Raw genomic sequence first — 21,188 nt, 5'->3', positions numbered from 1 at the left:
GATATGGTCACAACAATGCTCTCTATTCAATTCAATTCAGGTTTAATTGTCATTTAACCATAGAGGAATAGGGCCAAACGAGACAGTGTTATTACAGGGTCAAGGTACAAAGACAAATTACCAACAGTCACACACAGACCATAATCGCATAATAAGAGTCCGGAATCCCTCCCCCCCGCCCCCCCCCCACCCCGTGATGCTGCAGCTTGATGCATACAAGTCAACAAACCCACGTGGAATATACAATGACACAGAATAGCATGTATACAATATATACAGTCCAGACCCCCACCCCAGCCCACCGATATTAACTGTCGACTGGTCCCCGATGCCCACTGGGCGACACCATGGCTTTGAGGCCTAGTCCTCGCATATACTAGCACATAAAGAATATTAGTGAAAAAACAACCAGACAGATCCAGACTCCTCAGTCTGTTTCAAATCATTTCAAAGACCCAACAGCTTGAGGCCCAAGTTCACTGAGTGGCTCTAAAAAGATCTGCAGTTTGCCACCACAGAGCTTGTCTTCTGCTGAGTGAAGCTCTGGGAGGGGAACTCCGACTCTGTTCTGAACACCGTGCCACACAGCCCCCGGTGACGCACAACAGCTTTGTCCCCTCACTCCGAGTGGCTGCAAACAGCGACACTGTGGCTTCAGGCCTAATCCTCGCTATGACCTAAAACTAGACCCAATCCATCTGCCCCTGCTGGCCTATAATTAATCAGTGAGTCCAACTTGCAGCATAACAGATTAACAATGTCTAAAGGGATCTTACAATCACAAGAAAAGCGACCAAGACGGCCACTCGCTGTTTGACTGAAAGCCTCCATCGACTCAGGTAGCAGCACATTGCACAGCTCCTTCACTTTCTGCACCAGGGAGCAACTTGCTGATGGAGTGGACCTGCAGTACCTTAAGGTATAGCAGGATTTTGCAATTATTAGACATGTGTTTAAGTATAAAGGTAGCACCTTTTGTAGACCCTGAAGAGGCTGCTGCAACCAGTCACTCTGCCATTTTGCTGGATTGGAGGCCGATGTTTCTCAGGCAGCTGTGTTCTGTAATGCACCAGAGGTGTAGACTACATACAGCTGGCAGCTCAAGACAGTAGAGGAAAAATAAAATGCTACTAAGGGAATCTCTGCAAAATTTTCCAAATTCATCAATGTCCTCTTCCAGGCCAACATATCTATTACTGAAGGCCTATCTACACTAGGTCTATATTGGAAAAGCCACCAAAGACCAAACTCCCGAAACAGATGGTATTTTGAGTTTCATCACAGGAGAAGACCAGGCAAGCAGAGGAAAAGACTTGAGGATGTACTCGAGGCTTTCTTGAAGTACAACATTCCCTCTGATGCCTGAGTATCTCTGGCCCATGGCCCCTCATAGTGAACAAGTATATACCCAAGGCCATGATTTAGCACCACACAGAAGCCCCATATAAGCAACAGAAGTGGGTCAACTTACAAACTATCCTCCTGCCTGGCCTCTCAGTCACCTCCTGCCCTATCTGTGGAAGACTGTGGTATTCACATTGGTTTCTCAGAACTCATAATCCTGAAACAAATCATCCTTGGCTGTTGCCTATGAGGAAGAATAAGATATTCAAGTGAGATGTCTTTACTCTTGTATTCAAATCCTCCAGCAATAAAGGCTAACATATTAGTAGCCTTCCTAACTGCCTCCTGCACCTGGATGTTAGCTTTCAGAAGCTTGTGCATACCCAAGTGCCTTTGAAGGACTTTCTGCCGAAGCAGATAACCTCACATTTTCCACATTGTGTTTCTGACAAGATGTTGTCCACTCACTCTTGAGGCGTCACATCCTCTTCACTGCTTTTATTTCCACTTGCCTTGTGTTACTGGGATCCTGTTAGCCAGGTTACTGATATGGACTGTAAAGAGTATAAAGTTAAATCAAACAACATGGCTTCATTTCCAGATGAGTTCAATGACTTCTGTGTTCACTTTCACCCTTAATACATGGAGGAACCGTCACAAACTCCCACAACCGCGATAATCCTGTGATTTGTTTGAGACTGATGTGTGAGCAACCTTCATTAGGGTGAACTTACAAAAAGCATCTCCCCCAGACGGGGTACCTGGCCAAGTACTAAAAAGCTGTGCTGATCATCTGGAGTGTTCACTGAGATCTTTAACCACTTGTTTTGTCCCACCTGCTTCAAGCAAGCTTCAATTATGCAGGTGCCTAAAAAGAATGTGGTAACCTGCCTTAATGACTATTATCCAGAAGTACTCACATCCACCGTGAAGTGTTTTGAGAGTTTGGTAAAGAAACACATCAACTCCTGCCTGAGAACCGACATAGATTCTCTCCAATTTGCCTAGCAGAGCAACAGGTCCACAACAGATGCCATCTCACTGGCTCTTCACTCAACTGTGAAACATCTGGATAGCAAAGATGCATACATCAGGATGCTCTTTACCGACTACAGCTCAGCATTCAATACCATCGTCCCCTCAAAACTTATCAATAAACTCAAAGACCTTGGCCTCAGTACTTTCCTTATGCAATTGGATCCATAGTTTTCTCACTTGCAGAGTCAGCAATATCTCCTCCATGATCTCTATTAGCACAGGTGCACCACAAGGCTGTGTGCTTTGCCCCCTGCTCTACTCGCTTTACACTTATAGCTGTGTGGCTAAGCTCAGTGCCAATGCCAAATTCAAGTTTGCTGATGACAGCACTGTCGTTGACTGAATCAAAGGTGGTGATGAATTAGCATACAGGAGGGAGATTGAAAATCTGGCTGGGTGGTGTCACAACAACAACTTCTTGTTCATTGTCAGCATGACCAAGGAGCTGATAATTGCCTTCAAGAAAAGGAAGCCAGAGGTCCATGAGTCGATCTTTGTCAGAGAGTAGATCAGCAACTTAAATTCCTCGGTGTTATATTTCGGAGGACCTGTCCTGGGCCTAGCACATAAATGCAATTATGAAGAAAGCACAGCAGCACCTCTGTTTAGGAGTTTGCAGAGAATCAGCATGACATCTAAAACTTTGACAAACTTCTATAGATGTGTACTGTATTGGAGAGTATATTGACTGGCTGCATCACAGCCTAGTATGGAAACTCAAATGCCTTTGAACGGAAAACCCTACAGAAAGTAGTGGATACAGCCCAGTCCATCATGGGTAAAGCACTCCCCACCATTGAGCACATCTACACAAAACATTGTTGCAGAAAAGCAGCATCCATCCATCATCAGGGACCCCACCACTCAGGGCATGCTCTCTTCTCACTGCTGCCATCAGGAAGAAGGTACAGGAGTCTCAGGACTTGCACCACCGGATCCAGGAACAGTTATTACCCCTCAGCCATCGGGCTCTTCAACCAAAGGGGATAACTTCACTCAACCAATGGTCTCACTTTCAAGGACTCCTCACTTCATGTTCTTGATAATTATTGCATATTTGTTTATTAATGTTATTTCTTTTTGTATATGTAGTTTGTTGTTTTTCACATGCTGGTTGAATGTCCAAGTTGCTGCGGTCTTTCACTCATTCTGTTGTGGTTATTATTCTATTATTTATTGAGTACGCCTGCAAGAAAATGGTTCTCAAGGTTGTATATGGTGGTATATGTATACTTTGATATAAGTTTACTTTGAACTTTTAAACTTGTTCACCAACCTTTAATGTGGGCCTTTACGGAAGGCCTTTGAAAGTCCAAGTAAATTACTGGCATTGGTTTTCCCTGCTCTGTGAGAAATATCCTGTGTACTCCACTTTTATAATGATCTGAGGTTCGAGGTAGGCAAAGACTGTACACAGATTCTATAAGCAGCTTCTGTTTGCAAACAAAACCCTAAACCCTCAATAAGCAGCACCCTCCATTCATGCAGTAGTTACAGAGCAGGAAGGGTAACATAAAGAAAAACCTAAAGCTAAGGCATACATGTTTTGTAAAGCCATACGAGGGGGTTCATACTATTTGACTTGAAACCCCTGGTGTAATCCAAAGTCCAAACTTAAGTAAATTGATCTGCACTGACATCATCTTCCTTTCTCGATTAATCTGACCAGACATCTTGTGCTTGATTGTGTGAATATAATGTTACTGCTTGAGGTGAGAAAGTCTTGACGTCAACCTGAAAGAATCTATTTATAACATCTGAGTATTTATTGACGCTTGTTGAGTGGAATCGAATGTTAAATCGAATGTTGAAATCTGACCGGATACACTAATCAGGAGTTTCCTGTCACTTTTTTTTTTTTTTTTTTGCAGCATTTTAGTTTTTTGTGGAGAATGAATTAATAGAAACTTTTGAGTGTCAAGATTATTTCACATTTGGAAGTCTTTTGAGTGATCTGTTGGCTAACGTATTTGTTTAAATATATACAGCCTGCGTGCAGAAAACCAAAGAGCTCCTCAGACCGGCACAGCCAGAGCCTGGATGACATCCGCCTTTACCAGAAGGACTTTATGGAGATAACCACCCTCAATCAAGACACTGCTCAGAGCTACACATTTGGTTGTGCTCATAATCTGAGTGAGGAAGGTAATTGCTGTAACCGCTGCTTGGCAGAGCAGTACAGTTCAACAAAAGACACATTCATAGTCAAACGAACAAGTAAATATTCATCTCTGGACCTCACAGCGGATGACTCTGTTCCTGAATTTGTAGTCTGAGCATTAAGATTTAACTATGCATTGGTGAAATGTATGGTATGCCTGGCTGCCCACTGCATTCACAATGGCCTTTCAAAGCCATTACCTGACACTTCTATCAAGCAGCAAATCTTTCTTTTTATTTCAGCTTGCTAATAAACAGTTTATACTCTGCAGTTCTTCCATGGTTCTGGACAAAAGCAGCTGACAAAGTAATGGATGTCAAGAAACCAAAGAAAAATGTTCATTAGGAATCTAAGATGTATATTTTTGCAAGTCTGAGAAAGAACTTTCGGGTAAAGCAAGCCTACAGGAATTCTTTGCACACTTACTTTTCTGTGGAGAATCAAATCCATCGTGTTCAGTATTACACAGACAGATCTTTCTACAGATTTTTTTAACCGAGCAGAATAGTTTAAATGTTACAATTTAGTGGAACCTTAGTGTTCTTACCACGTGTGTTAGAGGCTTCATTTTATGTTGTTGATCAACTTCAAAGTGTCCCATTGAATGCATAGACGTGACCTTGGTACTGTGAACCTTACTGTGTTGTGATCCTGTACCTTTGCTCATTTGTCAGTTGTGTATGTATGAGTGACAATCAGAATTGTCTGTCCACTGACTCCCACCACCGTCAATAATACAAGATGTATAATAGAAAACTGCAGATGCTGTGGGAATTTATTTGACTTGGGATTGGTGGTGGGTTGAATTTCACTCCAATTAGTTGGTTAATTCCAGTTAATGGAAAGATAACCTGTGTAATCATGGTGGCAGGTGACCAGAGACAGCAAATTTTTGAAGCAGAGAGGATTTGTGTATTAACAAAAGTAAAGCTGCTGGAAAGCGTGGATAAGCCTCACTAAATATCAGTGTACCAAGGAACTGATTCATATATCAAAGAGTTTTGAATGCAAAAGGGTTGAATCAAGTATATGTTATTTTTGTTTTAATATAGTTATGCAATAAACTTCGGGATTGATTTGTCCTTGGTCATATACACTAAATGCTTGATAATGTATTTCCAAAATGCAGTTCCATTGATTTCAGCTGCAGTTATATTGTCCATTTAGCACATGGAATTCTCACCCAAATTACTGCTCCACTATATTTTTCAAAGCTATTGTATCTAATCTAATGTAAATTATTAGCCACAGTTTAGATCACTGTACCTAGGTACAATGGTTCTTGTATGATATAAAATATTATGTCAGACAAGTGCTCATTCCAAGCACTAGCATCAAGAATACCAATATTAAAAAAAGTCTCGTGTAAATGAAGAGATTCACAGAAATGGCAGAAGATAGCTAAAGTTTGAACAGATTTTGGTACCTATCAAATTTAAGTTGTACTACAGGTGTAATAATTGATAAGGAAATTAATGGAATATGTCATAGGAAATCTTTTGTTTATTAAGACGAACTGGTGTTTACATTGAGGCAGAAAAACTATTAGAATGAATTTGCTTTGTAAAGTGAAGTAGCGTGGTTATCAAATAGCTAATTTTCAATCTCATCAGTGTTTTGCAATACACTAATGGTTACCATATTAACATTTAGCTGTGTTTTTGCAACTGGAATAGTTTCTTAAAATATTTTTTGATATAAAACTTGTTTATTGGTATTTTTATATAATGGATATTTTTACATGAAATTATATTAATCAAGTAGCTGTTAAGGTCAGTGCAATTTTTAGCAGTATTATGACAATCGTTAGCAGGCGTGGAAGCAGTATTATAAACTAATGAGGTTAATATTTGTAGTTCAGACTTGTGTCAGTGAATGAACTGGCCATGTGGAAATTCTGGATTACTCTTTCCCTTCTCATAAGTGTGCTTTTGGTTTCAGCAGAGATGGAAAGAAATGATATTACTTCAAGAAAGATTGGTGACATATTTTTGAACAAAGATGATCTCATTTATTCTATTTTCAGTAATCTACATTAAGCAAACCGATCACCAAGTCATGCTGGACTCAGTGACCAGATAGACGAACGAGGTCTTTTGGATTCTTCTGTCCTTTGTAACTTTTTTTAAAAAATTCCTTATGGTGTCACTGAATGAATGATCAAGTAATATTAAGTTGTATTCATGAAAAGTTATCATTGGATATCATGTTTAAACATATCTTAAGGCTCCAAGAATGTATCAGAAACGGGATGTTCTGTGCTGCTCAGAATAGTATCTTATTCGGTGGATTGTTGCAGTTCCATCAATAGAAGAAGATTGATGATATCAAGAACAAGAGGCTTAATTGAATAATGTCCATTTTGAGCATTAACTTCCTACTTGTCAGCACACCATTGCTATAGCGTATCTATTGGATGAAATGTTTTCCATCGAGGCTTCTTCAACTGCATCTTCCATTGCCACCACCTTCCATGTTCATGTTTAATTGGGAAACATTGCTAATTCTTCATTTTCCTGTGGTCAAAAATCCTGGAACTCCTGACTGAACAGCATTGTGGAACTCTCTACAACACAAACTGCAGCATTTTAAGTAAACAACTCAATATATTTTCAAGGACAGTTGTGAATGGCCAATAGACATTGGTCAGTCTTGTATTCCATGGAGAATTAAATTATTTTCTATGATTTAGATCACATTTTGAAAATGGTCTTCATGCTTAAACTTTACAAAAACTCTAAAATTTCTCATAATTTTTGATTCATATTTTAAATCTTAATAAATCTTAAAGTCTGCATGTGAACAATGTCCTCATTAGTAAAGCAGTGATTTATCCACAAAGTTAAGATGAGGTTACTGAATTATTAGGATTTCATATTTCTCAAAAATTGTGAGGTATTTTAGTGAAATAATACCAAATGATAATTAGTGCTATCCTAAACTAGAACCCAAGTCTTCACAGTACAAGACATTGTTTCATAACTACTAGTAATGACAGGGAAGTTTAGCTTCAATTAGAAACATTTGGGCTGCAGGACAATGTTAAAATTCTCTCCAGTAGATCTCAGCAATCAGTATTGCTCAAAATGCCCCCATTTCTAAATATAATTATCTGTTAGGGTATCATACAAAATTGCATTCTTTAAACAAGTATATACAAATCCATTTTTTCCATGGGCGTGAAATTCTCAGTACAAATATAGCTGCATATGAAAGAGCTATGAGAGCAGGTTCAAATCAAGTACCCAGGACAACTTGATTGAAAATTAACTCTGTTCAGACTAGCACACAAGATGCAGTACTGATTAGTAATGTAGAATTTAAAGGAACATCAAATTTGGCAATTTATCAAGACTCCATACATTAACTGATAAGTTTATTGAGACATTCGACACTCTGATATCGATTGTCATTTAGTAAAATAAATTATTTAAAAATCTTAAATCTTCCCTTAAAATTTATATTTTCACGTTTGTCAGTTCATCAAGTGCACGGTTTTTGCTGATTCAGTTGGTTCTTTGTGCAAATTGCTGTAGGACAGTAGATCTGCCCATTTGATAATGAGAACTTATTAATGTGTGTTACTCAAAATTAACCTGTCACCTTGCAAGATTTTTGGAATGGTGATTCCAAATCGCTAATGAGAAAAGACGTATAAAGGTTAGAGAGCACAGGTTAAATAATGTAAACGTTCACTGCTCACATAATAGAAAAAGGGTCCTTATTTGCATTGTTATCATTCAATGCTAATTAAAGTTGGGCGAGATTGCTGTCTCAAGGAAGGTCAGTTAAACTTATTGAATTATATAGCCAATGGGTGTGTTAGCTTCAAATTTCCTGTAAGTTGTAAATTTCTTCAGAATGTTCTACATTGATGGATTACTTTTCAAAATAATCACACTTCCGTCTCTTGCAAACGTGCAATCCTCAGTCATGCTCGCAGCTTCGTTTTCTTTTGTTATGTTTTATAGAACTTGAGCATTACTCTATCAACAACTCTGGAAATGTGCTAAAAAGCTGCTTGTCATTTGTTGGCGAACCAGGATTTATGCATAAATTTTAAAATATGGCCAACTTTTCAATAGCTTATAAAAATGTTTGCTACATTTCATATCCTTTCCTATAATAGTTGCACAAACTGTAAAGGTTCCTTTCTGTGAAAGGAGGTCTGTCAGGTTATGTAAAAAAAAAGAGCATTTTTCAACCTGTATCTGAACTACTTTAAGAGAAAATGAAGTCCAATAGTATCTTCAAGGTACAAATGCCATTATATAATAAAATGTCAATATGTTTGCCACCATCAGTGTTGTGTTTTAATTTTGAAAAGACTTTGTAATTTGTGTAATAATGGGTTTTTGGACACCACATGGATTCTGATACGAGTTCCAGGGCAATATCACGGTATAATTGTTGATTGGTTAGCCATTAAGGGGGCTTAGTTAGAGTATCACGTAGAAGCAATAGCTAGTACCTTATTTCCCTATTTCTGAGTAGATAGAATGATTGCCCTGGAGAAATTGACTCTCCCTGTTTATATCACCCTTCCAGAAAGTGCTTCAGCTCTTAACAACTCTTCATTAAAAAATAACCCCAAATTTTTTCTTCAGTTTCTCTGATTATTATTTTCCTTCTATTTCCTTTGGGTTCACCAGGAAAATGATTATCCATATGGGAAAGATTTCAGAATGTTCCACTTGTTTCCTTTTTGATGGGCAGTGGCAGTGGTGGGAACGAAAAGTAAATCACAAAATAAAGCAGTTTCATTATAAATTTGGGGACTTGAGCAGTCAGGGATTGCTTGAAAAGGTCAGCACTAAAAATATGTGCTAGAATTCATTACTGTTATATGTTGTGATTCGGCCTATCAGTACTTCTGATGAAATGTCTCGGCCTAAAACCTTGACTGTTTACTCCTTTCCAAAGACGCTGCCTGGCCTGCTGAGCTCCTCCAGCATTTTATGTGCGTTGCTTGGATTTCCAGCATCTGCAGATTTCCTCATGTTTAAGTTTTTCTACTGGCTTCAGCAAAGGAGAATACACAGGAGTCTCTTCACAATTATGAATAGCCAAGTGTTTTTCCTATAAGCAACGCACACTAAATGCTGAAGGAACTCAACAGGTCAGGCAGCAACTATGGAGGCAAATAAATAATTGACATATGGGGCCAAGACCATTCATCAGGAATTTGATGAAGTGTCTCAGATTTCCAGCATTTTCAGACGTTCTTGTATCTCTGCTTTTCCCTAACTAAGATTTGCACGAGCTGCTAACATTTAGAGCATTAATTATTCCATGTTTACTGACTAACTATAACTTGCAGAGCTTTTTATAAATTGTCTAAGTATCCTTTATAAGCTTGCAACTTTGATGCGTCTAAAGGAAATTGTTCATGTAGATTCAATTCTGATAATTGTAAAGTCTGTTTCGAACTTTGTATGGAGCTGTCAGCCCCAGATTTTATAAGATTAATTATGATAAATGGAGTACGTGGAATTTATGTGAGACTTTACTGATTTAAGTGACAACTTGGTCAGTATCCAGGAGACATGGATTAAAAATATTTGATGAAGGAACTAACGAGATTTTTAGAAGAATTTTTAATATAAGTTGTTAAGGTCTTAAAATGCATTTTCTGGAAGGATAATAGGAACATGAACATTCAAAAAACAATTTAGTGTGCACTGAGGTTGACATTGTATGATTAGAGGGAAAAGGGCAGGGCGTGAAACAAAATTGCGTGCCTTTCTGAAACTGCTGGTACAAGCATGGCTTGCCAAGTAGCTTCCTTTGTTACATTCAAGATTCAAAAAACTTTATTGTCATTCTAACCATACATCAGCTCTACGGGGCAGAATGAGACAGCGTTCCTCAGGGGCAGTGCAATCATAACATAACAAACGCAACACTAAATAATAAACATAACAATAAATAGTAAAACACAACAGCCACATGTCAGTTAAATCAGTTATAAGTGTCCAGTGCAAGTTAAAAGTGTCCAAAGCAGAGTCAGGTGGAGCAGCTATTTAGCAGTCTGACTGTCTGTGGGAGGAAGCTGTTTAGTAGCCTTGTGGTTTTAGTTTTGATGCTCCTGTAATGTTTGCCTGATGACAGAAGAACAAACAGTTCATGGAGAGGGTGTGAGGGGTCCTCAATGATGTACCGTGTCTTCTGGAGGCATCGACTCTGAAAGAGGTCTTGGACAGAAGGTAGGGAGACCCCAATAACCTTCTCTGCTCCCCTAACCACCCTCTGCAAGGCTTTTTTGTCGACAGCACTGCAGCTGGAGTAGCAGGTTGTGATGCAAAAGGTCAGCACACTCTCAACCACGCCTCTGTAGAATGTAGTTAAGATGTTAATGGGGAGGGATGCTTGTTTAAGCTTCCTCAGAAAGTGCAATCTCTGCTGGGTCGTGTTCCTGGACCAGGTGAGATTGTCTGAGATCTGCACCCCAAGGAACTTGATGTTTTCCACTCTCTCACTACATCATTTAATACTAAGAGGTCTTGCTTCGAGGATGAGTGAAACTATGATGTTCATGCCACACCAGCTTCACACATGTGCTTCCATTTATTCCACCATGCAAGTGAGGGCAGCCAAATTGAAAAGTATTAGTAGACTTTGTTTCTAGACTCTCTACAGTTGAATTTGGGGTAAAACGCTGGACAACAATGATGCCAAACAGTGTTGTAAAGTAGCAATGGGAGAATATTAAAACAGTTTAACTAGAAAAATATTATGCCCTCTTATTGCCTCCTGTTGGATGCGACAGAAGGTGTTTTCTTCCCTTTTTACCAGGTGCTGATGAAAAAGAGCACAGGATGAGGGCAGTCTGTCAACACATGCCATATGTCCTCATGTCTTGTATGAACTGAGTCAGCCAGGTTATTGTGGTAAGCCCTGTTTGCAAAGGCAGCCTCTCCATTTTATTGCTATGCTATTAATACCAGGTTTCTGGCATAGTGTGAAGTCTCGATAGACATCTTTGAAGTATATGGGTTATGTATCCTCTTAAAGATACCAATGTAGGCAATGTGCACCTACAGCAGGGGTGGCCAACCTTTTACATTCCATGCATCAATTTTTTCACTCACGAGTTCAGATGCGCCATACTTCTCTTGTACCCCCATTCAATTCTTGTAAAAATATGTTAATATAGAACCCATGCGTGAAAAAATTGCAACTGAACTCGTGCGTGGAAAAAATTGATGCATGGAATGGAAAAGGTTGGCCACCCCTGACCTACAGCCTTACTTGCCTGTGTGCACCTACAGCCAAAAGACCCACAATGTGGATTACCATGGTACAGCCCTGGAGAGACTTTAGATCCAATCTCCAATTAGGATAGGCGATTATAAATAGACCGTTGGGTAGGTGCGAGAATGAAATTTACCTCCATGAAATCAAAGTGGTTATGTTTTAGTACTAAGAATGAGAAGAGATAACATAAACTGGAGGGGACAAATTCTAAAAAGGATATAAAGAACAGAGAAATGAATCTTGGGTATGTATGCTTAATTTATTGAAGGTGGCAGGGTAGGTTGGGAAACTAGTTGAAAATAGCACACTGGGTCTTGTACATTCATATTTGAAATAAATAGCTCAAACATAATTTTCAATGTATTCTAGTATTAAATATATATCAGAATTGTCTGAATTAAAAGAAGTGTTCACTACATTTAATCCTCTCAAATTACTTGAATAATACAAATATGCTGATAACGATCCCTGACACAGAAGGAAATGTATTTGCTTGCCAGGATAATATGATAGAATATTCCTTAAGTTCAATTGATATCTCCTAAATTAAGAATCTGAGGAACTGCAACATCCATTTACTTTTATTTATACTGAAATGTCAGGTTTCCTTAAGGTGATAAGATTCAGTGACCTTGTACTAGGTGCTTGGCTGGTATTAGTCAGTGCATTGTATCTGTGTGCACTTTGTAGCGGAATCCAATTTTAGGAGTATAATATACACCAGTCCTGCTGAAGAAGTGTGCAGGATATGACCAAACACTTTGAACTTTAGAGATACAAAATTTGTGCACAGATAGAAACGAAATAAAAGGAGATCTGAAAATAATTTCAAATAAAATTTAGTAAATTCCTTTCTTACAATTACTCTTTAAAAATATTAGTTAATACAGTTGATATTTGTATTGAGTGAACAGATTCAAAATGGTTGTTTATTTAATTTGAAACAGAATCAGGTTTAATATCGCTGGTATATGTCATGAAATTTGTTTAACGGCAGCAGTACATTGCAATACATAATAACTATAAAATACAATAAGACATAATAAAAATATATAAAATAAGTTGTTCAAAAAGCAGAAAAAAGTGAGGTAGTATACATGGGTTCAACGTCCATTCAAAGTCTGCTGGTGGAGGGGAAGAAGCTGTTCCTGAAACATTGAGTGGATGTCTCCAAGCTCCTGTATCTCTTTCTTGATGACAGCAATCAGAAGAGGGCACGTCCTGGGTGATGGCACTCCTTAATCATGGATGCTGCCTTTTTGAGGCGTCATCTTTTGAAGTCATCCTTGATGATGGGGAGGATATTGCCCATGGTGCAGCTGACTGAGTTTACGACTTTATGTAGCTCTTTCTGATTCTGTGCAGTGGCCCCTCCATATCAGACTGTGATGCAGCCAGTTGGAATGCTCCCCACAGTACTCCTGTAGAAATTTGCGAGAGTATTTGGTTGCAGATCAGATCTCCTCAAGCTCCTAATGAAATATAGCCACTACAATGCCTTCTTTATAATTGCATCAATAGATTGGGGCCAGGATAGATCTTCTGTGATGTTCACACCCAGGAACTTGAAACTGCTCACCCTTTCCACTTCTGATCCCTCAATGAGGACTGCTGTGTGTTCCCTTCCTGAAGTCCACAATCAATTCCTTGGTCTTACTGATGTTGAGTACAAGTTTGTTGTTTTGACAACACTCAACCAGCTGAGTTATCTAACTCCTGAGATTCCAATTGACTTATTGGGATTGGGTTATTACTGGCAAGGGCAGCATTTATTGCTCATTCCTAATCCCTAATTGCCTTTCAACTGAGTGACTTGCAGAAGGCATTTAACAATCTACCATTTTGTGAATTTAAAATCACATAAAGGCTAAGCTAAGTACGGACAGCAGATTTTGTCCCCTCAAAACCAGTAATGAACCATGGGAGTTTTTATAACAATCCAATGTTAAAATTGGGAAATGAAGTCATCGTCTTCAGTTCTGTCACAAATTATATGGATTTTTATAACTCCCATCCCTTTCCTGGCCATTATCCCAGACTGAACCAGTGTATTTTCAAGTTTTGCAATCTTTCTGGCCTTTGTCAATTTGTTACTCTGTCAAAATCTACTCACCCCTCCTAATGTATCCTTATTTGGCTTGTTCTCAGTAGTGAAGTGACTATGCCTCTTATGCCATTGAAGGTATAGTCTAAGTGCAAATTGTCATAGTTCAATAATTAGCTACTCCCCAGTGATGTGAGCCATGCTGTGCACAACAACATCTCAATTGATTACCTAAGCAAAATGGGAGATCCTGTGGGACAGCTAACTAACAATGCATTAGAAGTTCCTGGATAAAGAAGGGTACAAAAAGTGTTAGGAGGACACTGAGATCTCAGTTCAGCCAACTGGACAACCAGCTAAGTTCAGCCCATCAAAATACAGCTTGATAGGTGGAGGCAGGTGAAGAGAGAGAGGAAGGTGAAAGTGAAGACTGCTACTTCTATCTGTCTTTTAGTTGCTTGCGTCCTTACAAAGTTCACCTTCCTGCCTCCCAGACACCCCTTCGAGTACTACTCTCCCATCACCCTCCATCTGTCTATCATCCTGTCCATCTTTACTTTCATACTACCTCGATCCACCAATAACTATTGGTGCCTGTCTCACCAGTTCCCCTTTCCTATTTATACTGGCTATCTTCCCTAGCCATACTATTTCCTGGTGCAGGACTTTGACCTAAAATGTCAACAGTTCCTGTCTTCCCACAGATGCTGCTTGATCTGCTAAGTTTCTCCAGATTCCAGCATCTGCAGTCTTCTTTGTCTTTATCTTTGAAGTAGGCTTGTGTTAGAGTATTCATTTAAGATTGAGCTTAGGTTTAGGTAAGTTCATTTTGGTGCAGAATATATTTCAAAGAAGGGATTGTATCAATATGATTAGAAAGACTTGTTTGACAGAGTCGAATAAGGGATGATTGGTGTTTGATCTCTTTCATGATGTCACTCTTCCTGCTGTTATTACTCTCCTATATTCCAGGTTGGGTGGTGGGGTGGAGATACGTCTCTACCAAAGGAGGTGTAAGGCGCTTCTTCCCTCCGCTAGCCTGCAGGTTACCCTTGGGCAAGGCGTAGCTCTTGCTTAGCCCCCTGATCAGGGTCACATGAAACTATGGGAGCAGGTGGTGAATGGTTGTATGAACAGCTGGTGTATATCACAGATCCTGGCTATGCAACCAATGAAGCCAGGGAGATAATCTCTGAAGATTATTGATAATGGCTGGGGGGGGCGGGGTCACCCGTGTTATAAAGCCAGTGCCCAGAAGAAGGCAATGGCAAACCATTTCTAGAGAAAAATTTGACCCCAAGAACAACCATGATCGCCCACATCATACAACACGACACGGCTCATAATGAATGAACGAATGTTCCAGGTCCTGGTAATCCATTAAAAGGATTTCACAATTATGATTAAATTTCAATGTAACTTTTCCCATATATTGCAAGATTTAATAAACTAAGCAGCTTTTGTGAATGTAAGTTGATGTCATAATAACTTGAAGTGAATTCTCTATCAGATTTATTGCAGCAAATATCATTTCATGATCGTGTTAGTTAATAGCATTATGCATTTTGATCAATGATCAAAATCACTTTTACCAGTCAATCACCTCACTGCTTCTCTGTGTCCAGGTGTTGGAGGACTTGATTTTTCCAAGGTTGTCCTCATGCTCCGTACTCCAAGCTCTGCATGCAGTCTAATTATTGCTCCCCGTTGGCCTCCTTGTCTCCAGTTCCTCTAGATTAGGGGTTCCCAACGTTTTTATGCCCTGGATCCCTGCCAGTAACTTAGGGGTCTGTGGACCACAGGTTGGGAACCTCTGATCTAGATGATTTTATTTTAAACATAATTTGCTGTTTCTCACTCCTCCCCTCTTCCTGTCTTCTCCATCTTATTACAATACCTCAAGGAGAACTCTTCAACAGGGCCAGGAGTCATGAAAGTGTACCCCACCTGCACCTTTCTATATATGTGATTTTCTTTAGACCTCAGTTCTGAATAACGTTTTGACCACCACATCTTAGTAATCAACATAAATTCTTGTCTCATTCTATTGGTGTGGAGCTCCCTAGGATACTTTACCACATTAAAGAAACAATATAAATGAAAGTTATTAATGTTAGCAGAGATCTATCCATTGTATGTCTACATTTTGTGATCCCTCACTAAAGCAGCCGGTAAAATCAAAACCACCTCCATCCCGGATATTCTCTCCTCTCCTCTCTCCCATTGGGCAGAAGATTAAAAAAACCTGGAAGTACATACCACCAGGCTCAAGGATAGTTTCTAGCCTGTTGTTATAAGACTGATGAATGGTCTCCTAGTACTTTAAGGTGGACCCTTGACTTCACAATCCACCTCATTAGGGCTCCTTCATTTTTGCCTGCTCTGTAACTGAACTACCTCAATGCATTGATCTAATGATATCAAGACCAGCTTTTCACTGTCATGTGACAATTAAAAAAAAACAATCTCCCTATTTCATTCACTCCTGCATAAACCAAACCTCCAGGAACCAGGGTTGAAGGCTCAGTGCCGCTAACAATGTCTTTTTGTTGTGCATCAGGGGAAGAAAAGTTAGGATCGCAAGTAGAATGATTTTTCAACATTAATCTCAAGCTCACTGCTCAATGGATATGGCATCATATCATATGCTCAATAAATATGACATCTTTAAATGAATAATCCTTATTGCCAAGATGACTCAAATTGGAAAGTTGGCCTCTGCATATCTTTGAAATTATATTCATTTGTTGCATTGAGTAGCATTATAGAAATATTATTTGTAGTCTAAAGGAAATAAATCCTTAACACAATAGATTGTTGACCAAGAGAAAACTAATACAAAATCTTTATGCTATAAATACAGTGGATTAAACAAGCACAAATGATAGCTTTAATAGGAGTTGAAAGAACAAGGGATTTTATTGGTTATAGTGTCTTCTCCAATTCATGCTGGAAGTTTCATAGTGTCCACATGAGGATCTAATCTTTTCATTAAAACTATTAATTTTCTATTGCACGTACTTGTGGCTACTTTTGTTGTAACAGAGTTTGTTCTTCATAGAAAGCAGTTAATAGGAAACCATAGCAGCACATGCAAATTGCTGGAGGAACTCGGCAGGTCAGGCAGCATCTATGGAAATGAATAAATGGAAGTCGATGTTTCGGGCTGAGACAGGACAGGAATAGGAAACTATGCCTGGTTCTCTTTCTTTATGTATGTATGACATGTATTAGTTTTAGGTTGAGGGTATCATTGGTAGTAACACCATTTGCACATGTCCTTAAGTTAGTTTGAAGCAACTTTCTTGAATCATTCGAGTTCTTCTGTAGTAGACATTCACACAGTTGCTGAGTGGAGAGATATATGACTTTGACCTCAGACCAACAAAGGAATAGCAATATATTTGCAAACAACAATATTGGAGGGAAACATTAAGATGGAGGTTCCCATGTTTTTGCCACTCTTGTCAGTCAAGGTAGTGGAACCAGTCAAATCTTCTGCTTTGCCCCAAATGATGCCAAGTTAATCAGCTGTTGTTGGAGCGGGACTCATCCAGTCATGTGTGACAGTCATGTGCCTGCAGATTGTGGAAAAGCCTATTGGAAGACAAGGTGAATTGCTTATTCTAAATTGCATTCAAGACTGAATTATCCCTTCCTCCTGAAACCTTGTTAGAAAAAATGTGTGAAATATTTTCTGCTCAAAAACTAATAATTTCTGGTTTTCCAGTGTTAAACCAATTCTTGAAGACTACTGAGTCCTTCAAAAAAGGAAAGTGCTGTTAGACACATGCTAATATGAATTATTTAAAATTATCCTCCTTGTGCTGAATATGAAATTTTGCAGCACAACCCAGCTGAAGTGAGTTTAGTAACCAGTCAGAATCATCACTAAGCATTTACATTGACTCCACATACTTGAGTCGGAGTCTACATGTAGCTGAACTCTTTTTTAAAAAAATAATCCTCCAAATACACTATGACATTTTCACAGTGCATGACTGTCAATCAGAATACCTGTAAGGTAGTTGTTTTCCTGTATTAGGATGGTCCAAACTTCATTCCAGCTTTATGGTAGTGTTAAAATCTATCCTGCTTGCAAATTCTCAGTGTTCCAGCTTGCTACATCATCAAATGCAAAGCCCTAACTGTGGCAGGTTTACAAGCAGATGTTATAAATTATGTTCCAGGTGTATGTATTTTAAGTTTACTTTGCAAAATGGGACGCACATGAAACCGCGGTAGACTGTGTTAATTTGAAATGAAAGAGCAGGTTGAATTAATGTTGTGTCTCATCACTTCAACACATTTCCTTATCTGTTGCCAAATTCCTGAAAGATTCTAAAAAAGTAATGTTTTCAGCTTCACTAATTTTTCAAAGTAAACTTTAGAAGAATTTCTGTTTAGCCAATCCAAATAAATTAGTTATAAGTTGTCAGCTCTGGTCAGTGGTTCAAAATTTCCTGGATCAAAAACAGTTGCAAATTTCCACTGGCTAAGGTCCCAAACGTAGCACTCATCGTACTAATGAGAATGTATCACCTGCAGAGCTCATTTTCCTGAATCAGATTGTAAATACCCAAGCATAAAGCAGACAGTTTTTTTAAAACAATATCAGCTTGCATTCTATTTTGTATATTCTAAATAGTAGGTTTTACGTTAAATCCTGTCATAAAGAGGTGGACAACAGATTTTGCTAATAGTTTTCTGACTAGCATTTTTTTACTTCATGGCAAATTCTATAAATAATCAAACTCACTTAACCTTACTGACCTGCAGCCTTAATTCTGTACCTCTATGAGAGCTGCTATGCATGCTGTGAATTTCCATCTACAGTGGCATGCAAAAGTTTGGGCACCCCTGGTCAAAATTTCTGTTACTGTGAATAGCTAAGCGAGTAAAAAGATGAACTGATTTCCAAAAGGCATAAAGTTAAAGATGACATATTTCTTTAATATTTTAAGCAAGAAAACTTTTTTATTTCCATCTTTTACAGTTTCAAAATAACAAAAAAGGAAAAGGGCCCAAAGCAAAAGTTTGGGCACCCTGCATGGTCAGTACTTAGTAATACCCCCTTTGGCAAGTATCACAGCTTGTAAACACTTTCTGTAGCCAGCTAAGAGTCTTTCAATTCTTGTTTGGGGGATTTTCACCCGTTCTTCCTTGCAAGAGGCTTCTAGTTCTGAGAGATTCTTGGGCCATCTTGCATGGACGGCTCTTTTGAGGTCTATCCAGAGATTCTTGATGATGTTTAGGTCGGGGGCCTGTGAGGGCCATGGCAAAACCTTCAGCTTGCGCCTCCTGAGGTAGTCCATTGTGGATTTTGAGGTGTGTTTAGGTTCATTATCCTGTTGTAGAAGCCATCCTCTTTTCATCTTCGGCTTTTTTACAGACAGAGTGATGTTTGCTTCCAGAACTTGCTGGTATTTGATTGAATTCATTCTTCCCTCTACCAGTAAATGTTCCCCGTGCCACTGGCTGCAACACAAGCCCCAAAGCATGATCGATCCTATTTTATCTTCATCAGTCCATAGGACTTGTTTCCAAAATGCATCAGGCTTGTTTAGATATTCCTTTGAATCTTTTGAATAGAACTTTTTGGCTGCAATGAGCAAGGTATGTTTGGAGAAAAAAGGGTGCAGAATTTCATGAAAAGAACACCTCTCCAACTGTTAATCACGGGGGTGGATCGATCATGCTTTGGGCTTGTGTTGCAGCCAGTGGCTGGGGGAACATTTACTGGTAGAGGGAAGAATGAATTCAATTAAATACCAGCAAATTCTGGAAGCAAACATCACACTGTCTGTAAAAAAGCCAAAGATGAAAAGAGGATGGCTTCTACAACAGGATAATGAACCTAAACACACCTCAAAATCCACAATGGACTACCTCAAGAGGCGCAAGCTGAAGGTTTTGCCATGGCCCTCACAGTCCCCCGACCTAAACATCATCGAGAATCTGTGGATAGACCTCAAAAGAGCAGTGCAGGCAAGACGGCCCAAGAAACTCACAGAACTAGAAGCCTTTTGCAAGGAAGAACGGGCGAAAATCTCCCAAACAAGAAATTAAAGAGTCTTAGCTGGCTACAAAAAGAGCTTACAAGCTGTGATACTTGCCAAAGGGGGTGTTACTAAGTACTGCCATGCAGGGTGCCCAAACTTTTGCTTTGGGCCCTTTTCCTTTTTTGTTATTTTGAAACTGTAAAAGATGGAAATAAAAAGTTTTCTTGCTTAAAATATTAAAGAAATGTGTCATCTTTAACTTTCTGCCTTTTGGAAATCAGTTCATCTTTTACTCGCTTAGCTATTCACAGTAACAGAAATTTTGACCAGGGGTGCCCAAACTTTTGCATGCCACTGTATGTTGCCTGATACTGCTGCCTCAGTTAATGTAAGATTTTTTGTAAATAAATTACCTTTGTAATGTACCAAACTGGTTTATCTACAGTAACTAAAGTTGTTAATAAATGAAGATACTAAAATATATTCTGTAAGAGGCCAAGTCATTACTGTCTCAAGGGTGCAGATGGTCAGGCAGATTGATTCCACACTAGGAACAATTATTATTCTGAAGAATGTTATTCATTTTCACCAGCCCTGCTTGTCCTTTGGTACAAGGCCAGAGCCTGCTCAACAGATGGGGGAATGCACGAACTTTGGGTGGTAAGTCAAATTCAGTATCTCCAGCCCAAAGTTTCATACAAACATCTTCATACTGGTATTGCTGATTTAAATCAAGATTTAATTATTTTAAATTTTGCTAATAATTTCTATAGCAAGTGTTTTTGGATTTGATATTGTACTCAGATTAAATCAAAGGTAAGATACAGCAGATGTTGGAAATCTGAAATAAATCAGAGAATACTGGAAATACTCAGCAAGCCGCGCAGTATCTGCAGAGAAGGAAGTAGATTTATTGTTTCATGTTAATGACTTTTTATTAGGAAAGACCTGATAATAAGTTATTGATCTGACATGTTTATTCTTTTTCTCCACGGATACTGCCTGATTTGCTGGGTGGTTCCAGCAATCTCTGCTTTGGTTCAGATCAAATGTTCATTTAAATATCTTATTGTTAAATAGTAATCATAACATTATTTAAGAACTTAGATAGTTACAGTGGTTTTTATTTGATGATGATGGATATTCATGTGAAAGGAAATGAAAATGGAGTATTATTAATTATTACAATTGCTAAAAAAGAAATTAATGCTAATAACCTACTGTGCTGATACTGTCTGGTGTCCTGTCCTGCTCGATCTAATAGGAGGGCTCTAAATATAAGGAGTGACATGACTGGTGTAAATCAATAGTACTCTTCACAACTATAATTTTATATAGTGTG

General features: G+C 38.8%; 1 protein-coding gene across 2 annotated transcripts in view; it reads left to right on the top strand.

Moving 5' to 3' along the window:
- frmd6 (FERM domain containing 6) overlaps positions 1-8,836 on the top strand; it is a 130,294-nt gene extending 121,458 nt beyond the window's left edge. For both annotated transcript variants that reach the window (XM_072269119.1, XM_072269127.1), the window contains exon 14: positions 4,371-8,836. In XM_072269119.1, the coding sequence (XP_072125220.1) occupies positions 4,371-4,658 (288 nt within the window). In that variant the 3' untranslated portion in view covers positions 4,659-8,836. The remainder of the gene's footprint in view (positions 1-4,370) is intronic.
- The last annotated feature ends 12,352 nt before the right edge of the window (positions 8,837-21,188 follow it).

The sequence above is a fragment of the Mobula birostris genome, chromosome 1, assembly GCF_030028105.1.
Source record: "Mobula birostris isolate sMobBir1 chromosome 1, sMobBir1.hap1, whole genome shotgun sequence".
Lineage (NCBI taxonomy): Eukaryota > Metazoa > Chordata > Chondrichthyes > Myliobatiformes > Myliobatidae > Mobula > Mobula birostris.
Note: the sequence above shows the minus strand (reverse complement) of the source record. Positions and strands in the feature narration are given on the sequence as shown.